Source organism: Solanum lycopersicum, chromosome 2 (assembly GCF_036512215.1).
Source record: "Solanum lycopersicum chromosome 2, SLM_r2.1".
Lineage (NCBI taxonomy): Eukaryota > Viridiplantae > Streptophyta > Magnoliopsida > Solanales > Solanaceae > Solanum > Solanum lycopersicum.
Genome location: NC_090801.1, coordinates 23,021,807 through 23,045,229, shown reverse-complemented (window position 1 = coordinate 23,045,229; position 23,423 = coordinate 23,021,807). Strand labels below are relative to the sequence as shown.

At 36.9% G+C, this 23,423-nt stretch overlaps 2 protein-coding genes across 2 annotated transcripts; both read right to left on the bottom strand.

Annotated features, from left to right (window-relative positions):
* Window positions 1–1,093: 1,093 nt before the first annotated feature.
* LOC138341946 (uncharacterized mitochondrial protein AtMg00810-like) lies at window positions 1,094–1,612 on the bottom strand. Its single transcript, XM_069294131.1, has one exon. The coding sequence runs from the start codon at window positions 1,610–1,612 to the stop codon at window positions 1,094–1,096; it is 519 nt and encodes a 172-aa protein (XP_069150232.1).
* A 1,804-nt stretch (window positions 1,613–3,416) lies between these two features.
* Window positions 3,417–4,445, bottom strand: LOC109119448 (uncharacterized). Its single transcript, XM_019211989.2, has one exon. It carries the CDS (start codon window positions 4,443–4,445, stop codon window positions 3,417–3,419), a length of 1,029 nt encoding a protein of 342 aa, XP_019067534.2.
* Between the last annotated feature and the right edge of the window lie 18,978 nt (window positions 4,446–23,423).

Here is a 23,423-nt window from a genome sequence, read left to right as displayed (position 1 = left end):
AGTTTTGTTAGTTTTTAAAACTTGTGTGTATAAATCATATTTTTCTAAAAAGGTGAAATATATTTCCCAAATTTTATGGCCAAACACATGGTGAAATTTCACCCAAATTTTTACTCAAATAATATTTGCCAAGAATATTTGGAAATCTATGGTCAAACGCTAGCTAAGTTCCCGAGTATCATTTTTAACCAAGACACTTTACTAGGATGGATAATGTCTCTCTTGCATGGTTTTGTTAGAACAAAAATACTCAAGAAATTGATTTGAAAAAACAAAAATAGAGTGAACTTATGAAATTCCTTGTGTATATTAATTTGCAGAAAGTCTAAATTTATACAAAGAAAAAAACTTAACATTAAAACTAAAATAAGAACATGTGCCATTAACTACCTTAAAAGGGGGCCACTAACAGCCATAATGGGGCCACTAACTTCAGAAAGTTGAGCAACTAAAGTTGACTAAGCCTAGCTAGAAAATAGGAAGCACTAAATTGAAATAAGTAAAAAACAGTAAAAATAATAATAAGCTGAAAAATGTTAATTGTCTAACACTCCTCCTTGGCATTTTTGTGGCAAACACCAATTCTTTGTCTCAGATCTTCAAACCTTTCCTTTGGCAATGACTTGGTGAAAATATCAGCTAGTTGGTTCTCAGATGAATAATGAGCAAGCAACACTTCATTAGATTGTTGGACTTCTCAGATAAAATGAAATTTGATCTTGATATGTTTAGTTCGACCATGAAACACTGATTTTTTGAGATTGAAACTGCTGAACTGTTGTCACACATGATTTTTGTAGCTTCTGTTTATTCATGTCCTAAGTCCTTCATCATCTTCCTTAGCCAGATAACTTGATTCACAGCAAATGCAACAGCTATGTACTCAGCTTCTACTGTTGATTGAGCCATAGTTTCTTGTTTTCTAGAGCTCCAACTAAAACAACTTGTCCCCAAACAGAAAAGATATCCAGATGTGCTTCTGGAATCATCAACTCCACCACCCCAATCACTATCAAAGTACCCGATCAGGTTCATAGTTACTGCGGCAGATGTTGGGAAAAAATTCCAAACTTGCTAGTTCCTTTAATATACCTTAACATCTTTTAGCAGCTGTGAGGTGTGTGTCTCTAGGAGAATGCATGAACCTAGAGATCAAACTAACAACAAATAGAATGTCAGGCCTGCTTGCAGTTAGATATAGAAGACTGCCAATTAAGCTTCTATACATACTATCATCTACTTTTTGAGAATCCTCATCCTTGCCAAGCTTCACACCAGTAGATATTGGAGTACTCACAGGTTTGCAGTCTTGCATTTTGAACCTGTTCAGGATATCCAAAATGTATTTTTGCTGGCATATGAAAATTCCATCACTAGACTGTAACACTTCCATGCCGAGAAAGTACTTCATGACTCCAAGATCAGTAATTTCAAAGATTTTCTCCATTTCATTTTTGAACCTTTGGATTAGTTCAATTTTGCTTCCTGTCACAAGCTTGTCATCCACATAAATTGACACAATTAAGGACTTACCTGCAACATTGACTTTCACATACAAAGTAGCTTCACTTTGAATTCTACTAAAGCCAAGTTGGATGAGATGATTGTCCATCCTCTCATACCATGCCTCTGGGGCTTGTTTTAAGCCATACAAGGCCTTTGTTAGGAGATAAACTTAATCCTCTTTTCCAGGAGCTGAGAAATCATCAGGTTGCTCTACATAGATCTCTTCAGCAAGCAAACAATTCAAGAAAGCCAATTTGACATCAAGTTGATGAATCTGCCAAGAACTATGAGATAGAAATGCAAGAATAAGCTTGATTGTGTCAAACCTTTCTACAGGAGCAAATCTTTCCTAGTAATCCACACCATATTTTTGTGTATCCCTACACCACCAATCTAGCCTTATGTTTGCAAATTGTTCCATCAGGATTGAGTTTTGTCTTGAAAATCCATTTTGCACCAATTACCTTGCGATTTCTAGGTCTGTCAACAAGCTGCCAGGTTCCATTCATCTTGATCATGTTTAGTTCTTCTTGCATAGCTCTCCTCCATGCCTGAGAGTCTTGTGCTTCAGCATAGGTTCTTTCAGATCTAACCAAGTTACACCGCTGATAGACATCTTTTAAGCATCGAGTTCCCCTCACTGGTGCATCATCCACTAGTTGATCTTCTGAAAGTTGAGGCTGCTCTATTGAAAATGAATCAAAATAAGAGGTCTTCTGATTTTTCCAATCCCAACTAGCTGCTTCATCAAACTTCACTTCTCGGCTGAGAATTAGTTTGTCTGATTTCAAACATAAAATCCTGTAACCTTTGGATGAACTATAGCCCATAAATATGCCTTTATGAGCCTTGTTATCCAGTTTACTCCTTTTTGTTTCTGGAACTCAATAATAACATATACACCCAACAATTCTGAGATGGTGTATTGATGGTTTGTTCTCACGCCAAGCTTCATATGGAGTCATGTCCTGCAAGGCCTTAGTAGGCAATCTGTTCAACAAATATACAGAGGTATTGACTGCCTCAGCCCAAAACTGATTTGGGATCTTTCTTTCGAACAAAAGATATCTGGCCATCTCCATTACTGTCCTGTTCCACCTTTTAGACACACCATTTTGTTGTGGAGTGTATGGTAATGTCAATTGGCGTTCAATATTGTGCTATTACAAAACTCCACAAATTGAGAAGAAGTGTATTCTCCTCCATTGTCATACCTTAAAGCCTTAATACTAAGATTACATTGATTTTCTACTAAAGCTTTAAATTGTTTAAAAACATCAAAGACTTCACTCTTCAGTGTTATGAAATAAACCCAAGTGTAATCATCAATAAATAGGAGAAAGTATCTGTTACCACTCAGCAAATCTGTTTTCATTGGGCCGCAAACATCCGTATGAATGAGCTGAAGTTTCTGGTTAGCTCTCGTACTTGATTTGCTTGAAATGAAAATTTTGTTTGCTTTCCCGGTTGGCAAGTTTCACAAACTTGAGCATTAGAAAGAAATTTAGGCATATTTTCCACTAGCTCCTTTTTTTTCATCTCGGCGATGCTTCTCAGATTAAAGTTACGAAACCTTTGGTGCCATAGGTTTGTACCTGTTTATGAAGTAATAGTGTAAGACTGCTCAATTATTTCTCCCAATCAACTAAAAACATTCTGTTGCTCATCTTGGAATAAAATAACTCTAATCTAGAAGGGTCAGAAACAATACATTCACGATTCTCAAAATGCAGAGAATAATTATTTTCAAGCATTTGTCCAACACAACAAATTTTGACTCATATCAGGTGTGTACAAAACATCAGAAATAGTTTTGATACCTAATATTGTTGAGATAGACACTGTACCTCTGCCTTTGACTTCTACTGTCTCACTATTTCCCACTTTTACTTTAGATTTGTAAGTATCACCTAGGAATTTGAATAGTTCAACATTATTGCACAAGTGATGAATGGAACCACTGTAAGAAGGCATGAATCAGAGGATTCACTGATTGAAAAGTATGAAACTGCAAATAGTTGCTCTTCATGTGCATCGTTAGCTTCTGCTACTTGTGCTTGCAAAGCACCAAAGGCCTTTACTCTTGATTTGCTGACCTTGGATGCGTGACCCGTATGCTTACAGTTTCCACATATAGCATCGACTCTCCACCAACAATACTTCTCCAGATGTGTATTTCTTTTATAATGTTTGCAAGGAGGGAACTTCTGCTTCAAATCTACACTATTGTTTCCTCCATCATGCTTGCTCTTATTATTTTGGTGGAATTGTTTCTTTCCTTTTTGCTTTTGTACAGAGAAACCTCCTTCAATGAACTTTTCCCGTCTCATAGTCCTCCTTTGCTCTTGTGCTTGAAGAGCACTCATTAGTTCACCTAATGAAAGTTTGCTGAGGTCCTTGGATTCATCAAGAGAGGAAATATTAAATTCAAATCTCTCAGGAAGAGTCACAATAACTTTCTCCACAATTCGTTTATCTGTAAATTCTTCACCAAGAAGTCTAATGTTATTAACAATTAAGGATATTCGATCAGCATACTTACTGATAGTTTCATCCTCCTGCATATTCAAGGACTCAAACTGTCTTTTTAGGTTCAACACTTGTATTTGACGTGTTCTATCGCTGCCTTGATATTCTTTTTTAAACATATCCCAAGCCTCTTTTGCAGTTTTGCAATCCATGATTCTATAAAACACAGTATCTACCATATCATTCTGCATAAGCGACTTGGCTTTAAATTTCTTTGCCTTCTCGTCGTTGTTGGATTTTTTCTGAACCAAGGTAGGATTTGCTGGTAGAGTAGCAAGTGGTTTATCTGCCATCACAGTTTTCCATAGTTCATAGCCTTCCAAAAAAGCTTCCATCTTCACAGACCAGATTTGATAATTTTCACCAGTGAAAGTGAATGGTGGATTTAAAGGTAGGTTGTTAGATATCATTTCTGTTGTAGGTTAAAACTTTTTTTTGTCCTGTAAGATCAACTAGAGGCTCTGATGCCACTGTTAGAAAAAAAATACTCAAGAAACTAATTTGAAAAAATAAAAATAGAGTGAACTTATGAAATTCCCTGTGTATATTAATCTGCAGAAAGTCTGAATTTATACAAAGAAGAAAACATAAACATTAAAACTAAAATAAGAACATGTGCTACTAACTACCATAAAAGGGGCCCACTAACAGCCATAATGGGGCCACTAACTTCAGAAAGTTGAGCAACTAAAGTTGACTAAGTCTAGCATGAAAATAGGAAGCACTAAATTGAAATTAGTAAAGAACAGTAAAAATAATAATAAGCTGAAAAAATGTCAATTGTCTAGAAGGTTTGTTACCGGTTATGCTTGTAGACTACCTTTAGAGAACCTCCAATGCTGGAAATAGAGGATGTTCTGCTACCAAAATCCAATAATTGGATATTTGAAAATGTCTTGGTGCAGAAAGATATTACCCAGAAATTGTTTTTAAGTACAGAAGAGAAAAAACCAGACGCAAATGACGACCAAGATTGCTATATTAGTGAAGAATCTACGGAGTAGATCCATAAACATGTTACTTCCATCGTCTTTTCGTATAAGTTTCTTATCCTATTAGTGAAGGTTCAACTGCTTATATAATTTATGCTGAAGTAGGAGATGGAGATTTTACTTGAGGAATCAAGTGTTTTCATCTCGTACTACTTCATATTGTCAACTAGCAATGTGGTCATTTTTCTTGCATGTCCTTCCAGCGAACATTCTTATTGAAAGCTAACTCAGAAACATTTTTTAGGAAAGACAGGTTTTTCTTGCATCAGACATCCTAAAACATTTTTATTTTATTTTATTTGCTATCATGAGTTTAAGTTTTTTAACAGACCACTAAGACAATCCATATTGAAATCTGAAAAGTCCTTAGAAGTAAAGGCCCTAAGAAAGTGAAACTCGCCTGCTTCACATCACTAGAATAAATTTGGTCTTGAGGATACAATAATTCAAACCTGAACAACTTAAAATACTGTCTTATTAGTCAGTATATAAGTGCCAAAAATCCAACATTGCAAGCTAGATCACTGAAACATAATATTATAATGGGAAAAGGGTCAAATATGACCCTAAAATATTTGAAAAGGTTTAGATATATCCTTCGCTTCAAATTTGCTTCACTCATGCCCTCGCCGTCCAACTTTTGGTCCATATATGCCCTTACGGGCGTTAGTTGTCATGTTGGACATATCCAACTCATTTTTCATTTCTTTAAATGCCACATGGAATTGTCATTTCATTTTGACCTTATCACATGACATTTATAAGAAAATGGAAAGATATTCGGACTTATATACACCTAATCCGACCTATAAATCAACTCCTTTTAAATTCACTATCCGACCCATATTTAACAATTTTGTTTAATTTTTATTTTTCGGTAAATTCTAAAAATGAGTAATTGATTAATAAAAAATATGACAGAAAATATAAAATTAACGCCCAAAATTAACAAATAAATATAGTAACCTTAAATCTAACATTTCAATATTGTTTTAAATTTTTTATTTTTCAGTAAATGTTGAAAATGAGTAATTGATTAGTAAAAAAATATAAAAAGTATGAAAAAAAATTAAGGCTAAAAATCACAAATAAATATAGTAACATTTCATTCTACAAGTTTTTTTTAAATTTATATATTTTTCGGTAAATCCCGAAAATATGTAATTTATTAATAAAAAGGGAAAAATATGAAAACAAAATAAAAAATTTACGACAAAATTCACACAAAAAAATATAGTAATCTTAAATTCAGTAATTTCAACAATTTTTTTTTCATATTTTCCTATTTTTTATTTGTGAATTTTTTGTGTAAGTTTTTATATTTTTTGTTTGTAAACTCATTTTTGGGATTTCCCGAAAAAATGAAAAACTTAAAAAATATTGAAATTGTTGAATTTAAGGTTACTGTATTTATTTTTTGATTTTTGGCGTTAATTTTATATTTTTTTCATATTTTTTATTAATCAATTACTCGTTCAGGATTTATAAAAAAAATAAAAATTTTAAAAAAAGTGTTTAAATTGAATTTTAGGTTACTATAATTATTTGTGAATTTATTGCGTTAACTTATATTTTTTATTCATATTCTTCCTATTTTTTTCACTAATCAATTACTTACTTTCGAAATTTATCGAAAAAATAAATATCAAACAAAATTGTTGAAAATCGGTCGGATTATTTATTTAAATGGGTTGATTTATGTGTCAGATTAGGTGTTTCTTAGTCCGAATATCTTTCCATTTTCATATAAATGTCATGTGGTAAGGTCAAAATAACATAGCAATTCCATATGACATTTAAAGAAATGAAAAATGAGTTGAATATGTCCAACATAACAACTAACGCCCATAAGAGCATATTTGGACGAAAAGTTGGATGGCGAGGACATGAGTAAATCAAACATTAAACGAAGCGTATATCTAGACCTTTTTGAATAGTGTGGAGGCATATTTGACCCTTTTCCGTACTATAATTCATAAGAGATAAACCTCTTTCATAGGGAGCAAAAGTTCATGCATTAAATAAGTGCACATTGTACATCTATGTACTTCTAATGGTTAACTATGCTTTGCATGAGGCTATAACCTACCTTATCAGGAAAATTATGTTTTCGTGAAGCGACACTGTGTACCTTTGACAGAGCGTACAAGAATGTGATGACAAGAAAGACCATTCAAGGTGAGAGCAAATATGTTGGGATAAGAAATAATGCAATTACAACCACATACATTAATGAAAGCACTAAACCTTCGAACTAAATTCTGACAAGTATGATGACACGACCCTTGTTGCAAGAGTTAATGATACTAAATATGAAAAAACTAAGGGAAAAAGCATAAATACCCCCTCAACCTATGTCCGAAATTGCAGAGAAACACTTATACTATAATAATATCCTATTATCACCTGAACTTATTTTATAAGTATTTTTCTATCCCTTTTCAGCCTTTATAGCACTAGCTTGAAAAAAAAGTCAACCAGCGTTGGGTCCACAAGATAGTGCCACGTAAGCCGAAAGAGGTACAAAATTATTAACAAAATAAGTTCAAGGAGTAATAGGACCATATTATAGTATACGTGTGCCTCTGAGATTTTGGGCGTAGGTTGATGGGAAACTTGTGCATCATCCCAAAAACTAATAACTTTTATTTTATACTATGTTTTAGGTGTGGTTGGGAATAGTTCTGAGTTTCCATATTGTAATTCCTTCTTCTCTACCACAATATGTATGTTCAGCTCTAATCACATTTGTAGCTTCTTAAATACACGAAGGCGTTAACCTTAACATCTATCTCGAGTCATATCTTCAAGGCTTTCTAAAGGAACCTATAATTGTGGACTACTTTCAAAAGAAGCTTCAATTTTAGCTCAAGTATTTGTAGATAGTATTGTAACTCTGGCAGGAGGGAAATGAGTAGGCTTTTCATTGTCAGATTTCTTCCTTCACTATTATCTGCATCATCTCCATCTTGATTTACTTACAAATCTATGTATTAATTATCATCACATACAACCTTTAATTCTCTATATATTTTACTTAGTAACTACATGTAAGAGATCAACTATCTAACTTGAAAAATTGCCAATATAAAGTTATATTATGACTGCCAAAAAATGTATCATAAACATAATTGTTAACTGTAAACAATAAATAGGAGTGGAAAATTGACAATGAATATCACGATGTCAAACTATACCAATAGATACCAAAGATAATTAACTCTTTTTTAGAGGTGGAATAGACTAGTTTTTTGTCATAAACTAAATTTTGTAGAAGTTTAAAAGGCAACGACATACACTAACCTAAATTGATCTTGCACATAAAAGAAAAAAATAAGACAGACACATTAATCATCAACAACATGCATTTCCAGTAGATAAAAACGATCCGAATTAATATTCGCACCGACTTTCAGCCTTACAGTTCCTCTCAACACCCCACACCCAATCATTTGGGGGCAGTTTCCAATTTCATGAAGCCCAATAATTGTGGAGTCCATCCCATATGTCACATCCGGGGAGCACCCCTAGACGTAACCGGTGTCGTCGTTCTCGGAGAGGAGTAAGACTAACCTCTTTCTATTCATCATTACATATTATAGGTTAAATTGAGAAAAATTTGGAACTTTTCGTATACATCTATATAGTGAGGTTCGCGTAGACCTCTCGCTTAGATATCATATATACATGGAGAGTTTACATAGACTCCTCACATAGGAAGAATTACATAGGCTTCTACTTTTAGTTCACATACATAATACATAAATATTCTAATAGAAAATGTCTCCTAGATTGAGTGCAACATTCGGCCATAGCCCATACATCATTACAACAACAACCACATACAGGCTTATACAATAATAGTCCTCAAAAGATAGAGAATGAACTAAATAAATGTCTTTAGACTAGAACAACTTCAAATATCTAGCTAGTGGCATCGTCCTCGAAAGGTGAAAACCTACCAAACTTGGAGAATGAGAATCTAAGTTATCTTCCAACCCTTCTCAAAGCTTAACGACCGGAACCTACGTAATTGTAGAAACATAGAATTATGGGTTAGTACACCACTTGTATTAAGTATGGAAACATGCACCTAAAACATTTGAAATCATGCTAAAGGGGACATTTGTTCAAAACCATGCTAAGTTACTTTGAAAAGCCTTATGCACAACCAAGAATCCAAATAAGCCAATAATCACAAATTCCTTAAGACAAGATCATGTACAACATAATACGAACATCATCAAGTATGACCAAATCAACACGTATCATATCATAATCGAGTACATAACCAAGACAACTCCAACATCATGATATTAAAACAAAGCACGTATAAGAGCTCATAACATTACAACATATGCAAGACCCTTACTCATAACCCATCATCAAGTTTGCAAGTGCAATGACCAAGTGAAACCCCACAACCTTAATCAACCAAGTAAACCAAAAAAAGGATCACAAGTAATTCCTAACATCACATAACATAACATCAAGAGTAGTCATCATCATATTTAACAATATAGACCAATAACATGTTCATGCATGAAACTAACATCATATAGGATCATCAACATGTAAAGTCAACATATGCATAACAATTACTTTATAAAACATAATAACAACCTTCTAGGACTTCCCTCAAGGCCAACTAATGCAATATATAGGTAGAGTCCCATACCCCTACCTAGACAAAGTTAAACCACTTAAGTCACCCTAGTTAGTGTTCACATTATTACTTTATTTTGCTTTCGGGAATACTTACCTTAACCGACATAGAACACATGAGCTAAATGAGGAATTTAGTGACATGAAACCGTACACCAAAAGAAGGTGGTCTACTTGCCGAGGTATTACCAAAACATGAACATCATATCTAGGTGGATCCACTAGCTAGTATTCCTATGGGAAAAAAATAATTCAAGAACTCTGAGATATGCTTGTGACCCTATTTGTTCACATTGAATTATAGTCTCCAATATCATGGGTACAATAGTGAACCTACCTTACCAACTTGGGAAGGGACACTCCTTACTACTAGTTCACTCTGTGCTAAGCAAGAGTCTCTTTTGAGATGTCTTTAAGTGTTCCTTTAACAATAATAGCTTAGTTTAGGTCATAGGAGACTAACCCCTTGTATACTTAGAATCATTATCTTATTAAGAATTGCATGAGAATATCCTTCCAATACAACCTTTATATGTGAGATCAATACATTATCATCATCATGTCATAATAAGGGACATAGGGAATTCAAAACAAACCTTATATCATTACATCGTAAACATAATATTACAACTTCACATAACAAATACATTTCAATTGCATCATCATGCAAACACCTACTTAATACAATCACAAGATATTCTTCAATTGAACTTCATCACCAAGTACAAGCCATCACAATTAAAGTAAATGTTTGAGATCACAAAGTCTTACCAATTCTCCTTCACAAGCCATCATCCATGGTGTTACCATCAACCAAAAATTTCATCCAACAATAAGTGTAATAACATAATTCAATAGTAATTTACACAAGAACTAAGTCAATTGCATTAATCCTAATCAATTCAACATGAGTTCATAAACTAGGGTTAGGGAATTTAGGTCAATTCATGATCTATTCCACATACCAGGTTTAAAATCAAGAAATACCATAAAATAATGGTAATATATCATAATATAACCATAATAATCATTAAAAATTAATAACAATACAATTTGGAAGATCAATTTCAGATTATATAAAAACCTATATACAATTCATCTTTTTGAAACCAATTTTGGAATAACTAGTTGGGGAAGAATCCAAAAGGTGAAAGGTTCCAATACCTTGTTAATCCTCGAATATTGATGTATAAAAGTAGTGTTATTGCTTCCCTAGAACCCTGTGAACTTGACCTTCAATGGAGTCTTCTTTGGAGAGAGAAAGTAGAGAGAAGGTAGAGAGATTTGAGTTTAGGAATTGTGGGGTGTTAAGTTAGGTTTAGACTTAGGGTAGTTTATATAGTCTCTAACTAACTTGATTAACCACCCCTTAACACCTAATTAATTAACTAAATAATTGAACTCACTTAAAACTTGGCAGTGAACTTCCAACCCTGACCTACGGTCTGTAGGTCAGTCGACGCTTCCCTTCCTAACCGTCCTGCACATTGGTAGGTAATTCAGAGACTTGTCATTTTGTCATCTTCCCAAAAATGGGTAAGTGTTCAACAATGGAGACATCGACGCCCTATCGTCTAACCTACACCTCATCACATTCAATTGTAGGTAACTATGATACGCTCAAATTACACCTCCCTAAAAAAGTATAAGTGGTTGTAATCATGTAGAAAACCCAAATTGTGGGTGTGGGTTAATCCCACGAGGAAAATGGTCTAGACATAAATTTAATTCTCAACTATGTCTATTTAGCCAAGGTATTTTTGAAAACAAGTAATTAAAAGGGTTTTTTTTTTTGTGAAATCAGGATCTAAACAAAATATAAGTTCATAAGTAAACGTTGAGTTTTTATCAAGTTTTGAGACTAACTAGGGTATATGTGTTCCTCACAGGGTCATAATGTCGTATTCCTGGCAATCGTAATTATTTCCTAGTGTTTTGCATGTGTAGTGGCAAGTCATGTATCTCTAAATCCTTGGTTCAACACCTAGAGAATTTCATCCCATACCTTTGTACGGCTATGTGTGTATAAGCTACTAACCTTAATTTTACATCATATTAGACATCATAATCGATGTATGACTTAGTTATTATTTCGCACCAATCGACACTAGCCTATTAGATAGTATCACACTAAATCTATGTTGATAATTCTTTTCCTATTCCTACCTCCTTGGTCCGCCAAGTAGCAAAAAGACGAGTTCTAACGCGTGTACTCATTAAAAAGGCTTCTAAGCGAAAGAATTGTCAATACATGCAAAAACACTACTTGTTAATTACTTAATTGGTAGGATTAATTTGTTAATTACCCAAGGTTTCCACAACTCTAGTTGTGGATTTAGTTACCCATCATAGAAAGATCACAATTCATAATATTAAATCAATAATTCATGAACTTACTCAACAATAAGAAGAAACCCAGAAAGTCAACTTGAAATTGCAAGAAAATAACTTCCAACCAATTTTTTTGAAAATTGCCCAAAGTTCGCAACCAATAATCTCCAACACAAAATAGAACAATAATAATGGTTGCTTACCCCAAAAATGAGTTTTTAATCCCCTATTTATAGAAAACATAATTTTAAAAAAAGGAATTGAAATAAGAAAAGTTTTGTCCAGAAATGTGACTTCAAGCGATGACCTCACTAACGGACCGTCGATGAAACGATGGTCCGTCGACTGCCTCCGTCAGTCCATACTTGGAAGAATTTTTCTTCACCGGGTAGAACTTTATCTGAATCAAACGACGGACCAAGAGTATAGTCCGTCAATCCATCTATGCCTTGTCGATGATTCTCTATCGTTCCACTCTTAGAATCTTGAAGAAGTCATGTACTTGGAACCTTCTCTGAGCCAATCGATGGTTCACCAATATGGTCCATCGATCTGTTTGCTCCTATGGTTCGACACTTAGTCATATTTCCTCGATCATCTCTCTTAGCCTAAACTGTGCATGGACGGTCACCACCTACGGTCCATCGATGAGACAATGGACCGTCGATGACCTTCGTAGGTCTCAATCTGCACTTTTTTCAAATTGTTTTATGCGTTTTCATCTTGGACATGTTTCCTGCAAAACGAGACAGAAAACCTGTTTAAACTAATACAAGAAGGCTCTAGACACATACAAATATTAAGCAAAATGCATTGAAAACACTGTGTGACCACGGTACATCAACACCTTCAACTTAAATTCATTGTTTTTCCTCAAGCGATGCATAATGTCTCAAAACAATATGTGTACAAAAGTATATGCTTTTAATCTCTAGCAATCACATGGCTATCAAATCCAACTCTTTCTTTGATTTAGTGCAGGATCATGTATCAGGTTCAGCAAGTTAAATCATGCGGATCACATCATTCCACAAACTCACCATGCCCAGAAACCTTTACCATTTTGCCTCTTACCAAGGTACTAACTTTTCAATACCGCAACTAGTGCTCTCACTTCAAAAGAAATCCTCATTTTTCACATAGTGATTATGAATTTAGGTACAAGTATCGTTGTTCAACACTCACGCTAAAGAATAAGTTCAAATATAGTTAGTATTCTTCGCCATAGGCTTTCCCTTATTTACACTTATTAGTTTCACCATACTAGACTCTAGGATCACGGTAGGAGTTTCTTGGCTTGTCACATAGTCTTAGGGTCAGGTGTGGTACATTTGGGTACATTTTTAGTGACTTTTGCCTCCTTGACATTACCGCTGAGCTTCTTACCTCTTTTCATTGCCTCTTAAAACCCTATTTTCTTCTCTTTTATTCTTTGGTTTGCTCCCTTTTTTAAATGTGACTCACTTATTTTGCATATTTTTCTCTTAAAATTCTTTTATTTACTCTTCTTTTATTTTTCTTTTCTTTTTCAATCAATTGATAATATCTTAAAACCACATCTTCTTCTCACTTAAGCTTTTCTTCTCAACATCTAACTCTTTTTATACCCATTTTTGGGTCCTCACTCATAATAGCCACCCTCAACTCATAGTTGGTCTATCAGTCGAGGTGCAAAATACCCAAAGTTGGGTCAATGCCAAGATGAGGTCACTTATTGCATTACCCACCGTTAACTTAGGATTTTGGCCTTAGTCAAGGTGCACATGTCCAAGGAAGTATTGGGGCAAAAAACATTAGACCTTGGAGGGGAAGTTGGCGAATAAAAAAATATTTGTCTATTTCAGGCTCAACATATTTGGATAAAAAAATGACAATTCTTTCCTTTGGTTATCCTCTTTTATGATAGATATTGACAATTTTGAACAAGGGCCTATGGTCACTTCGTAGCTTCTAACACAGATTCTCCTCGCAGGACTTACCAGACAAGTTCTAGTTAGGTACTAACTATTGAACATTCAAATCTCCTCACACTCTCTTAGAACATCATTACACTATCAGATTATCAACTTTCCCAATTCCGGTGGTAGTTCAAGGTCATGCGGTGGGTGCCTATCTATGTCTGTATTAGAGTCAACACATTCAACTTGTTTTCACCTATACATGCAAGCACTATCCAGAACATGGTATCATTTTGTCAGCCATCATGCTTCATTTTTCATGCTTTTATACTTGTACAGACTATAACATGCCAATTCAATAGAAATGTAAACAGTCTCTTGGTGAAAAAGAACACAGACAAGAAAACCCCAAAAGAGGATTGTGAGTTGGGTTACTCAGACTTCACCCAACCACTCACATTCCGTCTACCCTACCCCCACCAAAAAAAATGCAATTGTCTCCAATGCAATAAAAATAAGGGAATAGGGTGGTAGATGAAGCAATCCTGTGGCGCATAGCACTGAAAAACCATCAATATGTGGGTGGGTTCGGTTTCCCGGAACCCACAAGATCAACACTTGGGTCACCCTCAGTAATGCCCACTGCAACCTCCGCTCAATCAGTATCATCAACCACCGATATAGAACTGAATCCCTAGCAGCCAACTTTAGTAACCTACTCTGACGTAGATTCTCATTTACTAGAAACGCCTGTATAGCCCGCTCCATCTCTTTCCTTTGTCTCTTTTTATCATAGGCCTCATCACCAGCCTCAGTGGTCTGGCTGGAGCAGTGCCTCTTGGTTCGCACATGCTCCTCCGTTGGTGGCTCAGGATGGACATTGAATAATGCATCAAGCACTGAGTCCTCTGTAAATTTCGGTGAGCAGTCTCTGGCTCATTCGCCCTCATCTCCAAAATGGCATCTATGTCGGCTTGTAGGCTGGACAACTCAGTCCGGATATCAATAACGTCAGTGGTGGGGACTGTTCATGTGAGCACTCGTAGCTTAAAGGTATCAAGGCGTTTGTGGACCGCTTGAATCTGTTGCTCGTCCTATTTGACCACCCGCTTCTCGATACGGTCCTCAGCCTCATCAATGGATTTTTGCATCCAAGGATGCATGTGGTAGAGAAGGGTGGCCATCTAGGCTTTAACTTCTGCACCTCTAACTTTTAGACCCGAGCTAGAGGGACCAGTGCTGCAGATGGGGGCGTGGATTGGAATGAGATGGTGGCCCTTCTTTATGCATGCGAATAAGAATTTGGAGTGAGATCACCATGCTCAGGTGTAGAAGACTTAGCCCCTTGGTCTCGCTCCACAATGTCCGCTAAATTCTCGTTAAATGGAGGCATCTCCATCCTTGGGTCTTTGTGCGGTGCTGCTATATTGGCCTCATCTCTGATGAGTCATATATCAACTGTCCTTGTTGTACTACAGATTGTATTGCAATGCAAGATTGGCACACGGGCGTCCCTGCACATCTAAAAAATAAGACATGCAAATGGTTTAAGTTGTAGAGGTCTTAAAGACCCTCTCATGAATTACCAATATCAGCACCCATGCAAAGTCGATCTCTAGTCCCGCTACAAAGGTTGCTACTAGCACCGCCCTATCCCATGTGACCACATTATCAACTAAGATGGGTGATATCGTGTGTCAAACCAGAGAACAAAGAACTTGGTTACAAAAGTAGGGGATGCTTTCTTGATCATCCCACAGGGATATATCACCTAATCTGCCTTCTCACCATCGATCGTCAGGTATAGGGCCAACCACTTCTTTGTAGGTTCTCGATGCACAGTAATCCAACCAAACTCACCACTCTTTACCACCTGCCACCTATAGTCAAATTCAGCAGTATTTCATGTCACATGTGGTCCAATGTGGGGCTGTATAAGAAACGACAGATGGTAGCCTCAAAAATATCAACCCGACAACCCCAAACTAGTGTATGGTTGAGAGGAGCCTATTTGGCAGGTCTTGTCTTCCTATATAGGGACCCTCGGACAGTAGCGATGTAGGATGTATAGAACTTTTTGAATATCTTCTCACTGTAGGCGCCCACATCCCGAGCCATCATGTCAAACTAGTGCTGATTGAATAATCTATGCACCTCTGGACTGTGTAAACTTCTTGGAGGACCCGACTGTCTACTGTGACTAGCCGAGTCATCACCCCCTTTTCATTCAACATCATTGCATTTCTGTACACCTGGTATTGACCCTCAACCTACCACCAATTAGTTCATTTTCAACAGGTGTGTGGTCATCATCTCGGGGTGCGGGGGTAGACTCTAAACTGGTAGCCTTTAGATGAGGTTTTTTGGTTATGGCCCTCCAACCTAGTGGCTCCCTGAGAGCGGCAACCTGAATCAATTCCCATTTTTTACCATGAGGATTGGGTCAATACTGAAGGGGAGGAAGTCCCAGACCTTGATGCTAAGCCCCTTTCAGAACTAGAGGCAACCCCAGATGGTGAACCGGTCAGTGTGCGCTCCTCATCAGATTGGGAGGCAGTGACTACGCTGAAAGTCACCTTTGGAGGGGTACACCCTAGTGACCCTAGCTACTGCAGTAGGTACTGTGGAACTTGGTGGAACATATGTTGGGTCTTGCTCATTGTCGGAATATACGATCATCCGATGAGACGGGGCAACTGACTTGGATTTGCCCTTCTTGGAGTAAACAATGTACTTCTTGGGACCCATCGGTACCTATAGAGTAGTTGTTAGTCTCAACTCAACATAATTGAACACTCGAAAAATAATGGGGCGGATAAAACTTGAGAATTAAAAACACGGACTGTTGTTGCAGAGTTAGAACAATGGGCACTATCGACGGTCCGTCGATCAATCGACTGTCTGTTGATAACGATCGTCATCTGACCCTTAGAACTTTTTCAAGAAAGGGAACAAAACAGACTTTTCTTATGGAAATGACGGACGCACAGAAAGGCCCGTCGATTAATTGACAGACCTTAATCCACTTACCGGCGTCTAATACTTAGATTTATTTTAGAATTTGGTGAAGACATTTTTTCTGAAGGAAACGACGGACGTGTAGAATGGTTTGTCGATCAACCGACGGACCGTTATCCTCTTTCGTCATTTCAAACTTAGGAATCTTCAACATGATTCAGTTGAGAGATCCCATCGACGGCTCGTCGATCAATCGACTATCTGTAGATAGGGTCTCGTATTGTTGGCTTGAGACAGATTTAAGGCCTTTTACAAGTTCCAACTTTTAGTGCCATTAGTGACTCTGTTTTGCATAATCAAGTTTTAGACATGCATTCTATACACATAAAAGTCGAGTTCGTCATTCCTATGGTTCAAATTTCATACCATTATCAACCTCATTAAGATAAAATAATGAACCATAAGTTGGAATTTTAGGCAGACAAAGCAACACTTTTTAGAGAGACTTAATAGACTACACAACCACATTCTATCATTCCGAGGGACGTAAATACCCAATTTTTGGCATGCCATATAAGTTAATTTAGTCCCAAGGTCAAGCAAGACCCGCTTCTGGATTTTTTTAAACAACTATGAACGAGAATTCAAAGTTATATAAGATTGAAAAACCTATTGTTCGGAGTGCTATGGTTGTGAGATGAACTTTCAAACAGTAGCCTACGCGCCCAAACTCAATCACCAGGCTCAAAAATATGGAACAACAAAGAATTTGAAGAAAATGAGAAGTTTGGGAAGTAAGAAGCTGATTTGGGAGTGATTTGAGACTTGGAGAGATTGGTTGTGAATGTAAAAGAAAGAAAATAAAGGGGAAATGGTTACGAAAGGGAATTTTTAAAGAAATGGAAGAGCGAATGAATTTGAACGACTATGTCTTTTAATATTACCGACTAGGTCGGGTTGGGTCACTTCCAATTTTGGACCTACAGGACCCCGTCGACAATCCATAAGTCAGTTGACGGTCCGTCGACTAGGACCTTCGATCACTTCAAAACTTAGAAAAATTTGGGAACATACCTAGGATATACGGACACCATCGATGGTCCGTAGACCTTTGCACCGAACCATTTTCTTCATATTGTTGCATTTTCTCTCTGCACATGTTACACCCTTTACGCCATTCTTTTTTTGTGTGTTTTTTTTTCTACTCTTTTTTGACACGGACCCTATACTTATCTCTAACGAACACTAACACACAAAAAAAATGAAATAATAAGAACAAAAACAAAAGGAAAGAATGACTATTTCTATAAACAAAAGAAAATTTATTGTTGGATAGAGGATACACCTTGGGTTGCCTCCCAAGAAGCACTTGATTTAACATCACGACACGATGCAAGACCCTTGGTTACTCAGACTTCATCAAGAAGGTAGGTCTTAACCACTTCATGCACACTCTCCGCCTACCCTAGATAGATATTTATCGTTTTCCCATTGAATGTGAACTTGCTGCATTCCCTATTCTCCAACTCCACCGCTCCACGTGGGAACACTTAAGTGATGAGGAATGACTTGTCCGCTTGAACTTGACTTTTCCCAGACACAAATGTAGCCTATAGTTGAATAGACGCACCAAATCACCAATTGCAAAGTCTCTGTTTCATTCATTTGGTCATGATATTTCTTCATCTTCTCTTTATAGATGTTTGAACTTTCATAGGTCTTTAGTAAAAACTCATCTAGCTCATTCAACCCATTTAGTCTTTGTTCTGTCACTTCAGTCCAATCCAACTTCAGCTCTTTCATTTTCCACATCGTCTTGTGCTCTAGCTCAACCGACAAGTGAAAATATTTCCCATATACAAGTTGGTACGGAGACATACCTATGGGAGTCTTGTATGTAGTGAGGTAGGCCCAAAGAGAATCATCAAGCTTACTTGACCAATGCGATCTATTAGCGTTCACCATTTTTGCCAGAATTTGCTTGATTTCACAATTGGACACCGTAACTTGCCCGCTAGTCAGTGGATGGTAAGGAGTAGCCACATTATGGAGAACATCATATTTCTCTAATTACCCTTTGAACAATTTACTACAGAAGTGAGACCCACCATCACTAATAATGTCCCTAGGTGTGACAAATCTCGAGAAGATGTTTTTTTTCAAGAATGTGGACACTATTTCCTTCATTGTTAGGAAGCACAATTACTTCCACCTATTCCGAAACATAGTCAACCGCCACAAGAATATATTTCATCCCACGAGAACCCACAAATGGGACCATAAAGTCAATGACCCATACATAAAATATCTCAATTACTAGAATAGGATTTAAGGTGACTTCTTGCTTCTTTTAAATTCCTCTATCTCGTTTGCACCTATCACATGATTTGGAGAAATCATGAGCATCTTGATTAATGGTTCTCCAATAATAACGATATTTCAAGATCTTATGTGCAGTCTGGATACCACTGTGGTGCCCACTCATAGGAGAGGAGTGAAATGCCTCCAAAACACTGAACATCTCGACCTCTAGTACACAACGGTGAATCATCCCATTTGCACAACTCTGGTATAAGTAAGGTTCATCAAAAAAGAACTTTTTAAGATCATGCATGAAATTTTTTCTCTGGTGTAAGTTCAAGTCTAATAGCATTCTATCAATTTCTAGAAAATTCGCAAAATCCACAAACCATGGTATCAAAAAACTTGAGAAGCGGTCAATACATGTTCGTCTGGGGATGCATCATCAATTTCTGCCTTTTATCCCAATTCCTGTATAGCATAATCCTCTAACCTAGACAAATGATTGGAAACTTGATTCTTAGTCCTCTTTATATCTTTTACTTTAAGATCAAACTCTTGCAGCAATAGCACCCATCTGATCAACCTTGGCTTCACATATTTCTTTTCCATCAAGTACCTTAAGGAAGAATGGTCGGTATACACTATGAGCCTCGTGCCAAGCAAATAGGAGAGAAATTTTTCGAATACAAAAACCACTACAAGAAATTTTGTTTAGTTACCATGTTGTTCTGTTGAGCTTCATTTAGTGATTTACTGACATAGTGAATGGGGTGAAGGATTTTATCCCTTCTCTGTCCGAATTCCACACCAAAGGCCACACCACTTGCATCACACATCACTTCAAATGGCGTACTCTAATCTGGTGAATAATAATGGGTGCAGACATCGAATTTTCTTTCGACTCTCCAAATGCCTTCAAACAGAATTCATCAAAAACTTAGATTACTTCTCGAGAAGTTTGCACTAATGATGTGCAATTTTCAAAAAATCCTTAATAAACCATCTATAAAAACTAGAATGACCAAGAAAACTTCTCACACCTTTGACAATTATGGGTGGATGAAGCTTCTCTATTATTTCAACTTTCGCTCACCCTCTATCCCCTTCTCAGAGATGCAATGGCCCAACACAATGCATGTTTTCCCCTAAAATGACATTTCTCCCAATTTAGCACCAAATTACAATCCTCACATCTTTTGAGTACCTTAGCCAAATCACCTAAATAGCGATCAAAGGAGTCTCCCACTATAACAAATCATTCATGAACACCTCAATAGTGTCCTCCACCGTATTAGAGAATATCGACATCATATGACACTAGAAGGTCACCGGTGCATTACATAACCCAAATGACATACTTTTGAATGCAAAAGTCTCATAGGGTCAAGTGAAGGTGGTCTTTTCTTGGTTTTCTGGAGAGATAGAGCTTATTGTAGCCTAAATAGCCATTAAGAAAGCAATACCAACCTTTGTCTAGAAGTTTGTCTAGAATCTGATCCATGAAGGGCATGGGGGAAATGATCATTTTCTGTCCACACATTCACTTCTGGTAGTCCATGAAAACTTTCCATCAGGTCGCAGGTCACATTGGAACAATTTCTTTTCTCTCATTCGGTACCACTGTCATCCCCTCTTTTTAGGCACGCACTAAATTGGAAACACCCAACTATTGTACGCAATAGGATAGATGACCCCAACATCCAACCATTTGATGATCTCCTTTTTCACTACCTCTTGCATATGGGGATTCAACCTTCTTTTGTGCTCATAATTGGTTTGTGGTCAGACATGAGTTGGATTTTGTCGGAACATATACCAAGAGGAATCCCAATAATTTCTGCAATAGTCAAACCAATGACTCGCTTGAACCTCTTTAGTACTGCCAGTAAGCACTCTACTTGTTGTCAATTCAAATCTGCTATAGTTATCATTGGAGAAGTTTCATCTCAACCCAAGAACACATACCTCAGATGAGGTGCTAGAGACTTAAGCTCTAATTTTTGGGATTCCTCAATAGATGGTTTTGCGGGTGGAGAATCATGATTCTTCATATCCAATTCTAATTTATTTGGATTTGTATCGATACTCATTTCTTACAAGTGCAGCCACCAAAGACCCATACTCTTCAATACCATCATTGTCAAAATTCATGATAACTATGACTAGTGCCTCGACACTTAGTCGCTCTTCAATTTGCACCTCAGATATACTCTCAATCCTGTAGGATATAGCAGATACAATTTGGAGCTCACCACTCTGCTTCATGGACCTACATATATTCAAAGTTGCTTCTTCATTGTTCAACCTAAATTTCATCTGCCCTTTTCCATGTCAACTAACATATGCCCAGTGGCAAGGAATGGTATTCCTAGAATAATGGGGACCTCAAAGTCAACCTCACCATCAAGAATAAGAAAATTGGCCGAAAATATGAATGACTCCACTTTCACAAGCACATCATGAAGTATACCAATGGGCCTCTTCACAGTTTGATGAGCCATCGGTAACTGCATCATAGTAGGCTTTGGGTCACCCAAGCCTAACTTTTTATAAATGGACAGATGCATGAGAATTATGCTCGCATTAAGATCACATAGTTCCTTAGAAAAGTGTGGCAACCCTATCATACATGGAATAGTGAAGGTTCCTGGATCTTCTTTCTTTTGCACAAGAGACCTTGTAGAAATAACACTACAATGCTGCATTCTATCATCATCTTCAAAACTCACAGATGTCTTCTTTGTCACTATGTCCTTCCTAAACTTAGCATAACCAGACATTTGTTCCAAAGCTTCTATCAAAAGGGAGATTGATGGAAAGTTGTTTCAACATATTGATAAATCACCGGTATTTTCCATCTTCAGTCTTCTTGACTTACCTCTGATGAAATGGTGGTGGAGGTCTGGGAATAGGGACTACTTTCTGAGATACTTCTACTTCATTCGTTGTTTTGTCCACCAATTCTCCACTTTTTTGTACTACCTCTTTGTCTCTTCTCATTCACCTTTCTACTACAGACGACATAAGTGGTTCAATGACGTGCTTACCCCCTCGATCGTGATTGCCATGTAATGCCCGTCATCTTTAGGATTCTAGATAGTGTTTCTAGGAAGAGTTCCGAGTTAGCGTGGGTTCACAGTTGTAGATAACTAAGCCATATATAACTAAAGGTGTTTAAGCAAAACCGCATCTGCATTCACCTTTTTTCTTATGTTAGCTAGGTAACTTGTCATCTCCTTAACGTTCTCATCACTTCATCGAACCTCCTCCTCATATTTTGTATTATATCCTCAACTCGCGCCATACTGCTCCACCGTACCCAGGAGAAACATCCCGATTTTGAGGGGGAAACATAGGGCCCACTCTATTTATGTTACTATAGTCATTTCGGTTTAAATTGTTGTCGTGGTTTAGTTTCCATCTCGGATATATTGACCCTCTCGGTTGTAGTTACCAAGTTCCAACCTTGGTTTTTCTTCACCTTGGGGCCAATTCTCCTTATTGGAGACTTTGGAATATAGTCGAAAACCCCCCGTCTGATCAATTACTATATACGCATTGTTATCATATTAATATTCATCTACCGTAGGTGGTGGTTTAGTCAAATAATTCACTATGTTAATCTTCTCTACACCTCCACTCATATGTTTGAAGTCCAAACCCAATCTAAGTTCTCATATGTGCCAACTCTTCAAGCATCTCATCTGATGTTGGGTTGTTTGTAGCTTTTACAGCAGTGGTATTTCTCCCAGTATCTAACTTTCTAGTGTTCCAAGCACTGTTATTGTGAGATATCTTCTCCAACTTCTCCACAATCTCAGCATAAGTACATTCCAAATAGGAACCACCCGCAATAGTATCGAGAACTACTTGGTTGTTTTAATTTTGATACTTGTAGAAGTACTATTTGAGCGAATCATCATCGATGTTGTGGTTTGGGAAGCCTCTAACGAAAGCAGTAAATCATTCCCAAGATCTACGCACCTATTCTCCTGGTATAGCCACAAAGTTATTCACCTTATCTTTATGGTTGAGATTCTTGGACATTAGATAGTACATTGCCAAGAACACATATCTCAACTGATCCCAAGTATGAATAGAGTTGTAGGGAAGCTCAGTGAACCGTGTAGCGGCCTCTCCTGCCAGTGATAATGGAAACATGCGCAACCCAATGAGGTTCATATCCAAGTCCAGTCTGCCCATACAAAATTTGCATAGAAACTCAATTTAGCAATATGAG